This window comes from Pseudophryne corroboree, chromosome 2 (assembly GCF_028390025.1).
Source record: "Pseudophryne corroboree isolate aPseCor3 chromosome 2, aPseCor3.hap2, whole genome shotgun sequence".
In the NCBI taxonomy this organism is placed as follows: domain Eukaryota; kingdom Metazoa; phylum Chordata; class Amphibia; order Anura; family Myobatrachidae; genus Pseudophryne; species Pseudophryne corroboree.
This window is the reverse complement of record NC_086445.1, coordinates 728936323-728950242: the sequence shown is the minus strand read 5'-3', so window position 1 is coordinate 728950242 and position 13920 is coordinate 728936323. Positions and strand designations below refer to the sequence as shown.

At 44.6% G+C, this 13920-nt stretch overlaps 1 protein-coding gene across 3 annotated transcripts in view; it reads right to left on the bottom strand.

Annotated features, from left to right (window-relative positions):
* Positions 1 to 13920, bottom strand: part of MOV10 (Mov10 RNA helicase) — a 439448-nt gene that overhangs the window by 230598 nt on the left and 194930 nt on the right. For all 3 annotated transcript variants that reach the window (XM_063955381.1, XM_063955382.1, XM_063955383.1), the window contains one exon: positions 2723 to 2972. In XM_063955381.1, the coding sequence (XP_063811451.1) occupies positions 2723 to 2972 (250 nt within the window). The remainder of the gene's footprint in view (positions 1 to 2722; positions 2973 to 13920) is intronic.

Below are 13920 nucleotides of genomic sequence, written 5' to 3'. Positions count from 1 at the left end.
TGCTACTCAAAATTCATTTTTTGTCTGTTAGCATTCCTTGTGGAATAAATCCTTTACCCTCTGAGGTGACAGGAAGACACTGTTCTTGCATCAGTGTTCCACAAAAAGAGATATATGTAAATAATGTTGATGTTTCAGCCATTCCTAAACATTTTAATATGTTTTTAAGCAAAACACATTATCCAGTACAGATGGTGTAATGATTAGCATTACTCCCTCACAGCACTGAGATCATGGGTTCAATTCCCACCATGGCCCTAACTGTGTGGAGTTTGTATATTCTCCCTGTACTTGAGTGGATTTCCGCCCACAATCCAAAAATACACTGGTAGGTTAATTGGCTCCCCACAAAATTAACCTAGCGTGTACATGTAGTAGGGAATATAGAATGTAAGCACCACCGGGGCAGGGACAGATAGTCTCTGTAAAGCACTACGGAATATATGTGCACTATATAAATAGCTGGTAATAAATAACAATTATCCAGACTAAATATTCTAAGTGTTTTTTTCAATTTAATCAGATTACACTAGATTAATTTAATCCTAGAGGAATACCTTTCTGAATGAAAATTATCTACATCCATACTTGTAAGAGATCTTGTTCTTAAATGAATAGTTCTGGAGTATATATATTTTACACACATGTATATACAGAAGTGGCTGCGCCTAGTGGCCCCCGCAACTAGTTGCCTCGATGAATGCACATACTGTATGTTATGAGCCGCTGCAGTGGCTCATTCCTGTTTGCATTCCGTTTATGTATTTTAAGTTAGATTTCAGTTTGCATGCCAGGGTTTCTCATGTACTTGTTTAGAGTACTGTTGCAGACCGCCCTTGGTGGGTCTGTGTAACTGCAGCCTGTTTCCTGTGCAGCCTCCCCTGTCAGATAATTAGGTCATTATGTGGTGAGCCTGTGTAACTGCAGTCTGTTTCTTGTATAGGTTGCCTGTGCTGTCTCATCTGTCAGTTAATTAGGCCACTACCTTGTGCCTGGCTTCCAGACATCCTGATTGGGGCATGCTTCCTTTATTACCCAGTTTGCCTTTCACCTGGAGTCGGTGATAGCTTCATGTCCAGTTTGTATCTGTGTCCAGGCTCTGTCGGATAGTGGAATATTGTATTTGTGCTATTGGTGCAATTGTATTCCTTGTGGTGTCCAGTTGGAATCCTGTGTACCCATTCCTGATAGAATCCGGCGTTCATTACACATCACCTGAGGTCCTGCGTTCAGTGAGAACCTGTCAGCCTCCTGTGATCCTGTCTGCCAGCTTCTGGTTAGTCTCTTGCTCCAGTAGAGATTCCTGGTGTTCTTGTTCTCCGCTTCCAGTCAGGAGGTTCGTGTCCAGCTAGTCTTCAGATCTGGTTCCAGTGGGACTCGCCTGTTTCCAGAACACCTCAAAATCCCAGCAGTCCTTACATATCCTGCTCGTGGTATTGTGAGTTAGCTGCTCTGCCACGTGGTGACAGAAAGTCTCATCTTCTAGCCCTCTTGCAGTTGTGTTGTTCTGTGGAGGCTTCCGCACTTAGTAACTCATTGCTTTATTATTACATCCTATACTTAGTTGTATACAAATATACTGTTTGGTTGCTTAAAACATCTTAGGGCATTGTTGCCTCCACAGTTTGTATTCTTTTCCGTTGGTAGTCTTGCAGGTTTTAGTTAGATTTCCCCTTACTCACTCGCAGTCAGTGCCTTGTTACCTAATAAGACCTGGGGGCATCGGAGTCTGGGTTGACCTAATTCACCCATTCAAACACGGATGCTAAAGGCAGAAGACTAGATCTGCAGGCACCATCTGACCAACCACTTAGAGGAGTAACGGAGTCAGGGGTAGAGTAGGTGTACCTTCGGCTCCTCATTCCCAGCCGCAGCTCCACACGCGAGTTCTGGAACTCCCCAGTTGCCCATCCAGTCTCCAATGTTCCAGTTACTCGTTTCCTAACACTGTATGTATATTCACACCCGTGACCGATACGCATTGCATGGACAGGTCGCGGGTGTGACTAGGTGTAGCCAAGAGTTTTACAACCAGGATGGCTTCTGGAAGAACCAGACTGGTATACCCAGGTAACTCTTCTGTCACTGCTGGGAAGAGGTGTCTTGAGCTACAGTAAAAAAAAATTAAAAAGTAATATATAAAAAAGACACCATACTACTTGCCCAGCCTATACTTAGGCCAGAAAACTGGGGAGATAAGTCACATCACATGCCAGCATGTTTTATAGCCACTTGTCTCTATGTAACAAATACCCCTTTTACACCGCAAAAATAACCCGGCATCGACCTGGTATATTGCCAGGTCAACACGGGTTGGTGTGCGGTGTGAAAGGGGCCATGGTCAGATTGCCTGGTCGCTTGACCAGGTAATTCAGCCCGTGAATAAAGCAGTGTTATTCCTGGGTTAAATACTGGGTCAGGTGCAGTGTGAACGGGTTGCCAGGTCGATGCGACCCAGGACCCGCTCACTGCATAAGGCGAGGCGGCGCAGAGAAAATTATGTCATCTCCCAGCGCCACCTTCCGCCCCCGATGACTGCTTCGGGAGGGCAGTGTGAAAGAGTCCAATGCCGGGTCCCAACCGGGAAGTACCCGTTTCCAATTCCCGGGTGAGACCCGGCATTGCAATGTAAAAGGAGTTGCAAGGATTACCATGGAGTATGGACAAAGGGGCAGAGGATTAAATTGGTTTATTATTAAAGTATGGAAAAACGGAAACCTACCCGTCTGGTGGAATTCCATCTTCTTCAATCCTTTCAACTGTTTTCAAAAGGTTTCTTTGAAATGGAATGTATTTGGAAGTTGGTGCCAGGTCATCAGCTAATTTACTGCTGGAAACTGCAGAGATAAACCTTCCAATAACAAAATTCTTTTCAGATCCCCCTCTTTTTTCCATGAATTCAAAAACAAGTGTAACAGGAAAATACCCATAATAAAATGTTTTTGCTTGAAGAACAATATCATACACTGCTCCTAGAGTGGAAAAAAAGGGAAAAACACAGGTGGTAAAAACAAAGAGAAAAACAACAAAACAGCAAACAAGTGACCACTGAATCTACATTTTACCGGATTCAGAGCTGCATGCAAATTAACTGCAGATGTGGCCTTACTACATGCGCAGAAAGAAAAAAAAAAAGAAAAAAAACTGCAGAGTTTCATCTATTTTCAGAGCTGGCCACATCTATGCGACCGCACCGAACCAGTCTATCCACCTGTGACAGTAGCACCAATCAGTAATAGCACATCAACCTTATTCTTGGTGCACAGAAAGGCTGAAACCAGACCAATCTCTGCATACACTCACCTCTGAATAGCCCACAAATGTCCATGACACGCCCTCCTATGTAGGTATGTCGTTACACCCGCTGATTTGCAAGTGAAAATTAGGCTAAAATGCGTATAGCTGCCGAGCATACAGTTCTAAATAAAACAAAAAAAAACTGGTCAATGGAAGTTGTGGCAGGGTCCCAGTCCCAAACCAGCTTCCCCTGCTCCCTCCACGTGTTTAATGGTGGTTGCGGCACTGAAGAGGCTAACCCCGTGCTGCGGTGCCACGCTTCAAAGAACAATGGGTGCTTGGCGACAATTTTGATCTGCATTAATGGCGCAGAGAGCGTAAAATACGTTTTCAAATATATTTTAAAATGTTGGTTGCTGAGAGGGTCCGGTCCGTGGCAGTAAGGTGCGTCAACCCCCTGTGCGCTGAACTGGAGAAGGGAGAGAAAGTGGGCCGCTGCAGCCGGGAGAACAGTCCCAGGCTACAGTGCTCATCGCTGGCATCTAGGAGCTCTGCCCCCGGTGCTCAGCCTTACAAATGAACGCTCTATGCTGGGAGCTCAGCTAACAGCACCACAGCACTACAGAGAGGGGGCTGTTGGAGCCACTGCCGCCCAGACAGTACTAGCTGGCTCCCTGTGTGGCAGGTAAAGGGATGCGCTGTGTGTCGATTGCTAAGGTCCAGGAGCTTTGTGATCCAAGCTGGGGACCGGGAGCTCAGCTCAGCTCCCGGCACCCCAGCCCTAACAGAGGGGGTTGTTGTTGTGCTGCACTGGTGATCAGGGGAGGCAGCAGGGCTATGTGGTGTGCTGTAGCCCCGGATCACAAAGGTGCACTTACTTTGTTCCTAGTGTCCCTTGGGATTCCTCCAGCCCTCACTAACAAAAATGGAATGCTTTTCCAGATTGCCTTCCCATGCAACTCCCAGCTTGGAGGCTGAGAAAAGAGCCAGCATCCCAGCTAGCTAAGAGTTTTCCTGGAGCTCCATAGAGCTCCCACTCTGTGGGCAAGAAACCCTGCTGGGGGCCCTGGGCGGCTCATCTCTGGAGCTCGGTTTCAGGTAGGGATGATGAGCAGAGACCCTTGGCAGATACTGTACCTGAAGAAAGTTTTTGGAAGGAACTTTTTTTCCCTCCCAGACTGGATGGCACCAGGGAGTGTCTAACTTGGCAGAAGGGATGAGTCCCAAGAAGAGTAGACACTCCCCACTGCCCATAGAGGACAATGTTAAAAGGTGAGCATGCCTTGGGCATGCAAGGCACATGCACGTACAGTGATTGGTTAGAGAGAACAGGGCGGATTTACCCCCTGAGGTATGGTGTGTAGAATTGAGCTAAAATAAAAAAAATAAAAAAGTGCCAGAGAGCCTACAATTAATTATTCTCCTGTTACATCAAGAGAGATTGAACTGCTGTAACATCTTTTTAGGAGCTACCATGGCGATTCGAATGTAAAAAGCAGCCCCTACCTAGAATCTATCCCTAGATCCAGAAACTTAGGGAGAGAAAAGGTGTGTGGTGTGGAAGATGGTGCGTGCGTGTATGTGTCTGCATGGGTGCCAAATGTTCCATTGAAATATGCCTAATAACTTTATTATATATATATATATATATATATATATATATATATATATATATATATATATATATATATTTCCTTGCACAGCAGTCGGCACTCTTCAGCTCTTTCTGCAGCTTGCTCCGTGCCAGATCACAATTTAAGCACACACATCCAAACAAGAACGGCACTGGAGACAGCATTGTACAACAGTAATGCAGACAAACACACACAAAGTGGGCCAAGTGGTTCTGCATTACTTTGTATTTGGCATGAGGAAGGGGCTGATGCCCTGAAACGGCTGTTTCCTGTGAATACAAGCCTGTTGTACATTGTTGTCTCCAGTGCCGTTCTTGTTTGGATTCATAATATATAAATATATCTATATCATTCCAGTCTCAGCTATGCGAGTACAGTACGATAGCCTAGTCCCATTCATTTGTTATTGGCGTGTGTTGAACATACATCACATTGGTGTTGTCACCTTTATTTTCTTCATGTTTCAACGGAACCGTTGACACCATGATGAAAATTCTGACCTCCGGAGTTATGTCCGAGATCTGATCCTCCATTCGTTTTGCCACCCATCAATAACTCAGGATAAGTATAGTGTACTTATGATCACACACCACCACACTAGAGACATCTTCCACACCACCCACCTTTTCTCTCTCTTTTGTATGCAGTTTCCCCTAGCAACAGCGAAGAGTTCTTTTTCGAACTCTGAGCAAATAAACATCTTTACCTTGAAGACGATTTGCCTTCATCTTGCGACAAACAGGAATGCACTAAAGCAGTCCCATTCTCCGCCTGCCCAGGATAAGCCCAGCATCTGAGTCCTGCCCTCTGCCGAGCTACAGCGCAGGATCTGGTCTAGGTCGACGACCAGTGGGGGTCAACTGACAACAGACAGGGGTCAACTGACGACAGGAGATGTGGCAAAAGCGGGTCAACGCATATACAGCATAAATGTGGTTCAAGGCGCCATGGATCACAAAAGTATATGTTATTCTGTATACGTGTTACAGTGGCCAATAGATGTGAACAAGGATTAACGCACTATTGTACATTCTAGAGTAGTAATAATAATTATGTTTAAACAAAAGCTGCACTTCCCAGTGCTTTGTTAGGATTGGGGAGAACTGGATATCTATTTCTGTTATTACCCAGAAGGTTAGTCTTCTACAGAAATATACGTTACGGTAAGAACTTACCGTTGATAACAGTATTTCTCCTAAGTCCACAGGATACATTGGGATATGGTGGCGCGACAGCGGATTTGCACCAAACGGTCAAAGTTTTTCGGCCTCCCAGCATGCAAAGGGCCCGTCCGTATATCCCGCCTCCTGGCTCAGGCAAATCAGTTGTTTTCCAAAGCTCAAGGCAGGAGCATCATGTAGAGCCCACATGCACACCCTTCCGTACAAGATGGAAGAGGTTAGTGAGTAAAAGGATCCTCAAATCAGCTGCGTCAAGGTGGGATCCTTGTGGACTACGGTTATCAACGGCAAGTTCATACCATAACGTATATTTCTCCTGCATGGTGCACAGGGTATACACAGGATACATTGGGATGTCCCAAAGCAATTTAGTGGTGGGGACGCTCCTGGTTAGACAGGAGAATCCTTCACCCGAATTCAGCATCCAGAGAGGCCAAAGGTATCAAGGCATAATGTCTAATGAATGTGTAAATGGAGTACATGTGTCTACCTAACATATCTATTTTCTGCTGAAACCACACACTGTTCGGTCCATAATGACCTACCTTACAAGTAGAATGAGCAGAGACATTAGCTGGAAACCGGGAGATCAGTTTCAGAATATGGTTCTGAAATTTTCATCTGAAGCCACTTCACCAGTGTCTGCTTATCCACAGGACACAGGACATCCCCTCTTGTGAAATTCACAGAGAATGAAGAGAATATCTGTCTTTCTGATAGCACTGGTATGAGTCACATAAATCCTTAAGGCACGGACTACGTCCAACGCTGCATCTCCCGCAACAAAGTCCGGCCCCTAGAAGACCGAGACTTCATTTTCTTCATTAAGTTGGAATTTAAAAACCACCTTATGAAGATACCCAGATTTGGTTCTAAGAACTGCTCTATCTGGATTAAAAAAAAAAAAAAAAAAAAATAATAAATCAGAAATTAAGGATGGCATAACAATGCCCCTAAATCTGAAGCAAAAAGTCATCAGAAAAATAACTTTAGCTGTCAACCATTTAAGAGCTAATCTTTCAAGTGGTTCAAATGGGACAACCTAAAGGGCCTTTAAGAATTATGGGCCCTACACACTGGCCAACATGACTGCACGATATGAACGATCTCGTTCATTAATGAACGAGAGTTCATATCGTGCAGTGTGGAGGCTCCAGCGATACGATGCACGGCCCCGCACTCGTTCATCGCTGGTCCCCCGTCGGCTGTACATGCAGGCCAATATGGACGATCTCGTCCATATTTGCCTGCACTTCAATGCAGCCGGGTGACGGGGGGAGTGAAGAAACTTTTCCATATGAAACCTGAGGCACCCAAAAGTACTTGTTCAGTGCTTTGATAATGAGTAATGATAATGAGTATGGGCCAGTAATGATAATGAGTATGGGCCAGAATGACCCATTTGGCTTCTGGACTAGAAGCAGGTTGGAATCAAACCTTGTCCTCCTCGTGCAGGAGGAATGATTATCACTCCTGACTGAAGACCCTGAACTGCCTCTTGCAAAGCTGCCATCTTCGTTTCCACTGAAGACGGGCTGGTACAATTTTAATGAGAGTGTTTCTGAAAACACCTACAGCACTTGGTATTACCAACCAAGTGCTAACCAGGACCAACACTGCTTAGCTTCCAAGATCAGATAAGATTGGGCATGTCCAGTATGGTGTGGCTGTAGATCATACCGTGAGATACCGTTTTTTGCGCCCAGACATCTGTAGTAGACTGCTGCCAGCTCTGTGAAAACTGAAGAAATCAGCCTCCCACACTGGGCCGCCCCAGGTGGAAGCCCTCACCATCAGGCTGATGGCTTATCTTCAGATTCATAAACTAGTCCTCTGGTAGCCCAATACCTTTTAGTCCTAGCAGACTTGTTGGATTGGGACGGTTTGCCTTTTACCCTTTCCTTTTGCTTTTACTTGATTCCGAAAGGACAGGAAAGCTGGAAACTAGGCTTGATCTGATTTTAATACTGTTGATTCTTTACCAAAAGAATATTTCCAGTAACAAGATAGAACTCCAGAGCCTTCCTGGATTCTGAGTCAGCTTACCATGTACATAACCAATCCGCTCTGCGAGCTGCTGCTGTTGCCTGAGAGTCAATAGTACCCATATCCAGGTCCGCTTATTGATGCCTGTTTGATATGCATTATGGAATTTTTGATTTCTAGAAGCCATTGAAAAATCCCCTTTCAATGCATCAGCCCAGGCTGCAATTGTTTATCGCTATCTGAGCTAAAGCGAAGGCTGGTCTAATGATGGTCCCAGACAAAAAGAAAAAACGGTCTTTAGAAAACCATCGAGTCTCCTATCCGTGATATTAATTTATGTTGAAAACAAAAATAATTTAGATTTCCGCACCATTCTAAGATCTGCGAATAGACTTTGTAAGGGTTAATAGGATAACCTATTGCTGGTATAGGAGTTGGCATTATCCGCTCAACTACATTGGATAATGTCTGTGCAAAGTAGCTCATGAAGGTTCACTAGAACCTGTGCCTGCCTCGGTTACTTAAGAGGCTTTGGCCAACTAAACCATTTTACACATTATCCCATTGAACCAGTGCTGATAAGTTAACCTAGCGCTGCAAGACAACATGAAATGAGTGTTGGTGCTGCTGTGGAAAGTATTTTCCTCACCATTGCCACTCTTAGACATGATAAATAAAATCACACACCTTTACAGTGTTATTACACAATGGCCCTCATTCCGAGTTGTTCGCTCGCTAGCTGCTTTTAGCAGCTTTGCACACGCTAAGCCGCCGCCTACTGGGAGTGAATCTTAGCTTTGCAGAATTGCGAACGAAAGATTCGCAGAATTGCGAAAAGAAATTTCTTTGCAGTTTCTGAGTAGCTCGAGACTTACTCTGCCACTGCGATCAGTTCAGTCAGTTTCGTTCCTGGTTTGACGTCACAAACACACCGAGCGTTCGCCCAGACACTCCCCCGTTACTCCAGCCACACCCACGTTTTTCCCAGAAACGTCAGCGTTTTTTTTCACACACCCCCATAAAACGGCCAGTTTCCGCCCAGAAACACCCACTTCCTGTCAATCACACTACGATCACCAGAACGAAGAGATTTCTTCGTTAAGCCGTGAGTAAAATACCAAACTTTTTAGCAAATTTACTTGGCGCAGACGCACTGCGTACATTGCGCATGCTCAGTTTGAGACAAATCGCTCCGTTGCGAAAAAAAATAACGAGCGAACAACTCGGAATGAGGGCCAATGTGTGACTGTAATCACTTTAAAATTAGTTAAAGTGACATACAATCCAACCCTACCCTGCTTTGCACCAGCATTGGGGATCGGAATACACAGAAAAACTGACAGAATTTTATAGTAAAATCAACAATCACACTAGCAGTCAGTGTCAAGTTATACATTAGCATAATAAGCAATATGAGCACATAATCAACTACAAATACATTTCAAGTATGTAGGAGAAACGTATTACTACATTACCTTATATAGGAGTTTTAAACGTATTCCGTTGCACAGCAAAAGAAAACCACAGCAAGAGTTATCAGACTCGTATGCATCAGGCACTAACTATTCATACTCAAAGCTAGATAGGGCTTAGTGCTGTAATACCCGGCTCAGTAGAGTGGGATACAGGGATACCCCGCTTCTAGGACAGATCAATACATTTGCAAACGCTGAGTGGATCCAAACGCTACTACACAATCGCTCCGTGATCCTATAGTGAACACAGACTCCCAAGTGAACACTGACGCACCAGTCACACAGCTGCCTATACTGCAACTGGGTCCCCTTAGGACACCGTCTCAGACTGAAGCGATAAAACAGTTCATGGCGCGAGACTCTGAGGAAACTGGTCATGAACCGGGGGGAGGGGCGACAAAGAGCGTCTGACTCCCCACTGCTGAAATTAACTCTAGGGATCGGAACCTCACACTACCCCTGGAGCCTATGATCTCAAAGACCTAGCGCTGGTGCACTCTCGGTGGCAGCCGCATCAGCGACTGTTTGGTAGTATCCTCCCAAAATAGTGCAGCTGTGTCCGCGTTCGCCCTCTAAGCGGAACCGATGCCTTACCTTCTCCCAGTGCTCTGGCCACAGCCTGGTAACGTCTGATGGACCTGCTAGTATATATGACACAGACGCCTACTGAACAGCACTGTACTCGTGGGTAAGCGTTGACGCAACCCGGTGGGGAGTTGTTGGAATGACTCTAAGGTACGTATAAGACGTTTTTTAGAAAGATCACTCGGGAAAAAAAATAGTAAGACTATAAAAATAAAATAAGAAAGCTTATGGCTGCTAAAAAACAGCAGCCCTCTGACCATCGTCCGGCTCCTGCCGCACCAAACAAAACTGATTTGCCTGAGCCAGGATATATGGATAGGCCCGTTGCATGCTGGGAGGCCATAAAAGCCATGTTCGTTTTGTGCAAATCCGATGTCGCTCCACCATATCCCAATGTATCCTGTGGATACCCTGTGGACCCTGCAGAAGAAAAAGTGGTTTATTTACATACTATTCTAAAAAAGGTAGCAGCTGTATTATTTATTTATTGTTTATTTGGAGAAGGTTAAAGCTGTACCAAATTCATCATCATATGGAGTGGCTTGAAGTGCTAGGGACTTACAAGAGACTACATTAGGGTCCTCGAAAGAATTGACCTAAAAAAATTAAATTAAGAGCTGTACTAATTTTAAGTATAGAGACAGTTGTGTTTAGTAGTTCATTTTAGTGCAACTTTAAATTTTGAAGTCAAACATGCTGAAAAAAATACATCCTTTTCCCAATAATCTCTGTCCGCTGCTTGAGACCTGGAGCACTCGCTCTGTCTCACTCCAAAATGAGAAATGTTGTGTTCAACACTGTATGTATAAAGATTACATACACTATATGAAGAAAATGCCTGACCATTACACCAACAGGGACTGTAATGACATTGTATGTGAATACATATACTTTAATATGGAGTTGGTCCCCCTTTTGCAGCTATAACAGTTTCCACTTCTGTGGGAATTTATGCCCATTCATTTTGTAGAGCATTTAGTCACTGATGTTTGATAAGAAGGCATGGCTCACAATCTTCTATTCCAGTTCATCCCCAAGGTGCTCGATCTGGTTGAGGTCAGGGCTCTGTTCGGGCCAGTCAAGTTCTTCCACACCAAACTCATTAAACCACGACTTTACAGTACTTTATCCACAGTCATGTTGGAATAAAAATGGGCCTTCTTCAAACTGTTGCCACAAAGTTGGAAGCATAGTATTGTCCAAAATGTCTTGGTAGGTCCAAAATATCTTGGTATGCTGAAGCATTAAAATTGCCCTTCACTGGAGATAAGGGGCTTAGCCCAAACCCTAATAAAAAATAAAAAAAACACCACACAACACACAGCCCCATACCATTATCCCTTTGCCACCAAACTTCACAGTTGGCACAATGCAGATAGGCAGGTATCCACCAAACCCAGACTCTCCCATCTGACAGCCAAACTGAGAAGCGTGATTATCACTCCACAGAACACGTTTCCACCACAGTCGAGTGTCTGTGTGCTTTACACCACTCCTTGCAACACTTAACATTGTACTTGTTGATGTGATGCTTGCATGCAGCTGCTCGGCCATGGAAACCCATTCCATTAAGATCCCGCTACACAGTTTTCATGCTTATATTAATGCCAGTGGAATTTCAGAACTCTTCAGCTATGGTATCGGCAGAGCTTGGTGACTTTTACGCACCATATCAATTGTTGACCCCGATCTGATTTAACATGGTCTTCCGCTGAGTTGCTGTTTGCAAATTGAGACTGCATGGCTAAGTGCATGATTTTATACACCTGTGGCAACAGCTCTTATTGAAACACCTGAAATCAATACCTAACAGGTTTGGCCAAATACTTTTGTCCTTATAGTGTAAATAGCACATGACTTTAGCGGCCTACACACTGGGCGAGATCTTGAAAGATATGAACAATATAGTTCATAAATAAACAATAAATCGTTCATATCTTTCAGTCTGGATGCATCAACGATGAACGATGCGCGTGCCCGTTGATCGATCATCATTGATACATGCTAGTCAATTTGGACGATATAGATGTACTGTATGTACTCTCATATCGTCCAAACTGACCATCGATATCATGTAGGTAAAATTGTCCATCGATAATCGGAAACATCGCCCAGTGTGTAGGACCCTTAAGACCAAAAAAAACAACAACAACAAAAAAAACCCAAAGTTGTCGTCATGTCTAATAAAAGTTGCATAAAGAAAGCAACAAAAAGAAATACTAAAAATATACTTTAGTCTCCAAATACATAAACTTAGATGCACACCTAATAAATAAATTAAAAACGATTTTAATTACCTACTGGTAAATCCTTTTCTCGTAGTCCGTAGAGGATGCTGGGGTCCACATTAGTACCATGGGGTATAGACGGGTCCACTAAGAGCCATGGGCACTTTAAGAGATTAATAGTGCGGCCTGGCTCCTCCCTCTATGCCCCTCCTACCAGACCCAGTCTGGAAACTGTGCCCGAGGAGACGGACATACACAGATAGTGGTGAGAGTCACACCAGCTCACACATACAAGGCAAACCAAGCTAACCTGCTTGAAACAAACAATTCAGCAACAGCTGAACAACAGTACTTAACCAAGTAACAACTGCAGGAAAACGAAGCGCTGGGCAGGCGCCCAGCATCCTCTATGGACTACGAGAAAAGGATTTACCGGTAGGTAATTAAAATCCTATTTTCTTTTACGTCCTAGATGTTGCTGGGGTCCACTTTAGTACCATGGGGATGTACCAAAGCTCCCGGCACGGGAGGGAGATCGCTGAGGCTCCTGCAGAACCGATTGACCAAACTTTAGGTCCTCAGAGGCCAAAGTATCAAACTTTTAGAACTTAGCAAACATGTTCGACTCTGACCAATTTGCTGCTTGGCAAAGTTGTAAAGCCGAGACACCCAGGGCAGCCGCCCAGGAAGAACCCACCTTACGAGTAGAGTGAGCTTTAACAGATTTTGGACACGGCAAGCCTGCCGTAGAATAAGCATGCTGGACAGTGACCCCAATCTTGTTGGGGTCAGAAAGGACAAACAGAGTCCGACTTTCTGTGACGAGAAGTTCTCTTCACATAAATCTTCAAAGCCCTCACAACATCAAAGGACATTGAGGTAACTGAGGAGTCAGTGCCACTGGCAGCACAATAGGATGGTTGATATGAAAAAGCAGACACAACCGTCGGAAGAAATTGCTGACGCGTCCTGAGCTCAGCTCTATCTTCATGGAAAATTAAGTAGGGGCTTTTGCAGGACAAAGCCCCCAATTCAGACACACGTCTAGCAGAAGCTAATGACAACAGTGTGACCGCCTTCCAAGTGATGAACTTGACCTCAACCTCCTGTAAAGGCTCAAACCAATTTGATTGCAGGAACTGCAACACCATGTTAAGATCCCAAGGTGCCATAGGAGGCACAAAGGGAAGCTGGATGTGCAGTACTCCTTTCAAGAAAGTCTGAACCTCAGGGAGGGAAGCCAACTGTTTCTGAAAGAAAATGGACAAGGCCAAAATTTGGAATTTTATGGAGCAGAAACGTAGGCCAACATCCACACCTACTTGCAGGAAGAGGAGAAACCACCCAAGTTGAAACTCCACCGTAGGAAACCTCTTGGCTTCACATCAAGACACGTACTTTTTCCAAATGCAATGGTAATTTTTAGGACATTACCCCCTTCCTAGCCTGGATCAGGGTAGTAATAACTTTGTTCGGAATGCCCTTCCGAGCAAAGATCTGGTGGTGTTCAACCTCCATGCCGTCAAACGTAACAGTGATAAGTCTTGATACGCGAACGGACCCTGTTGCAGAAGGTCCTCTCGAAGAGGAAGAG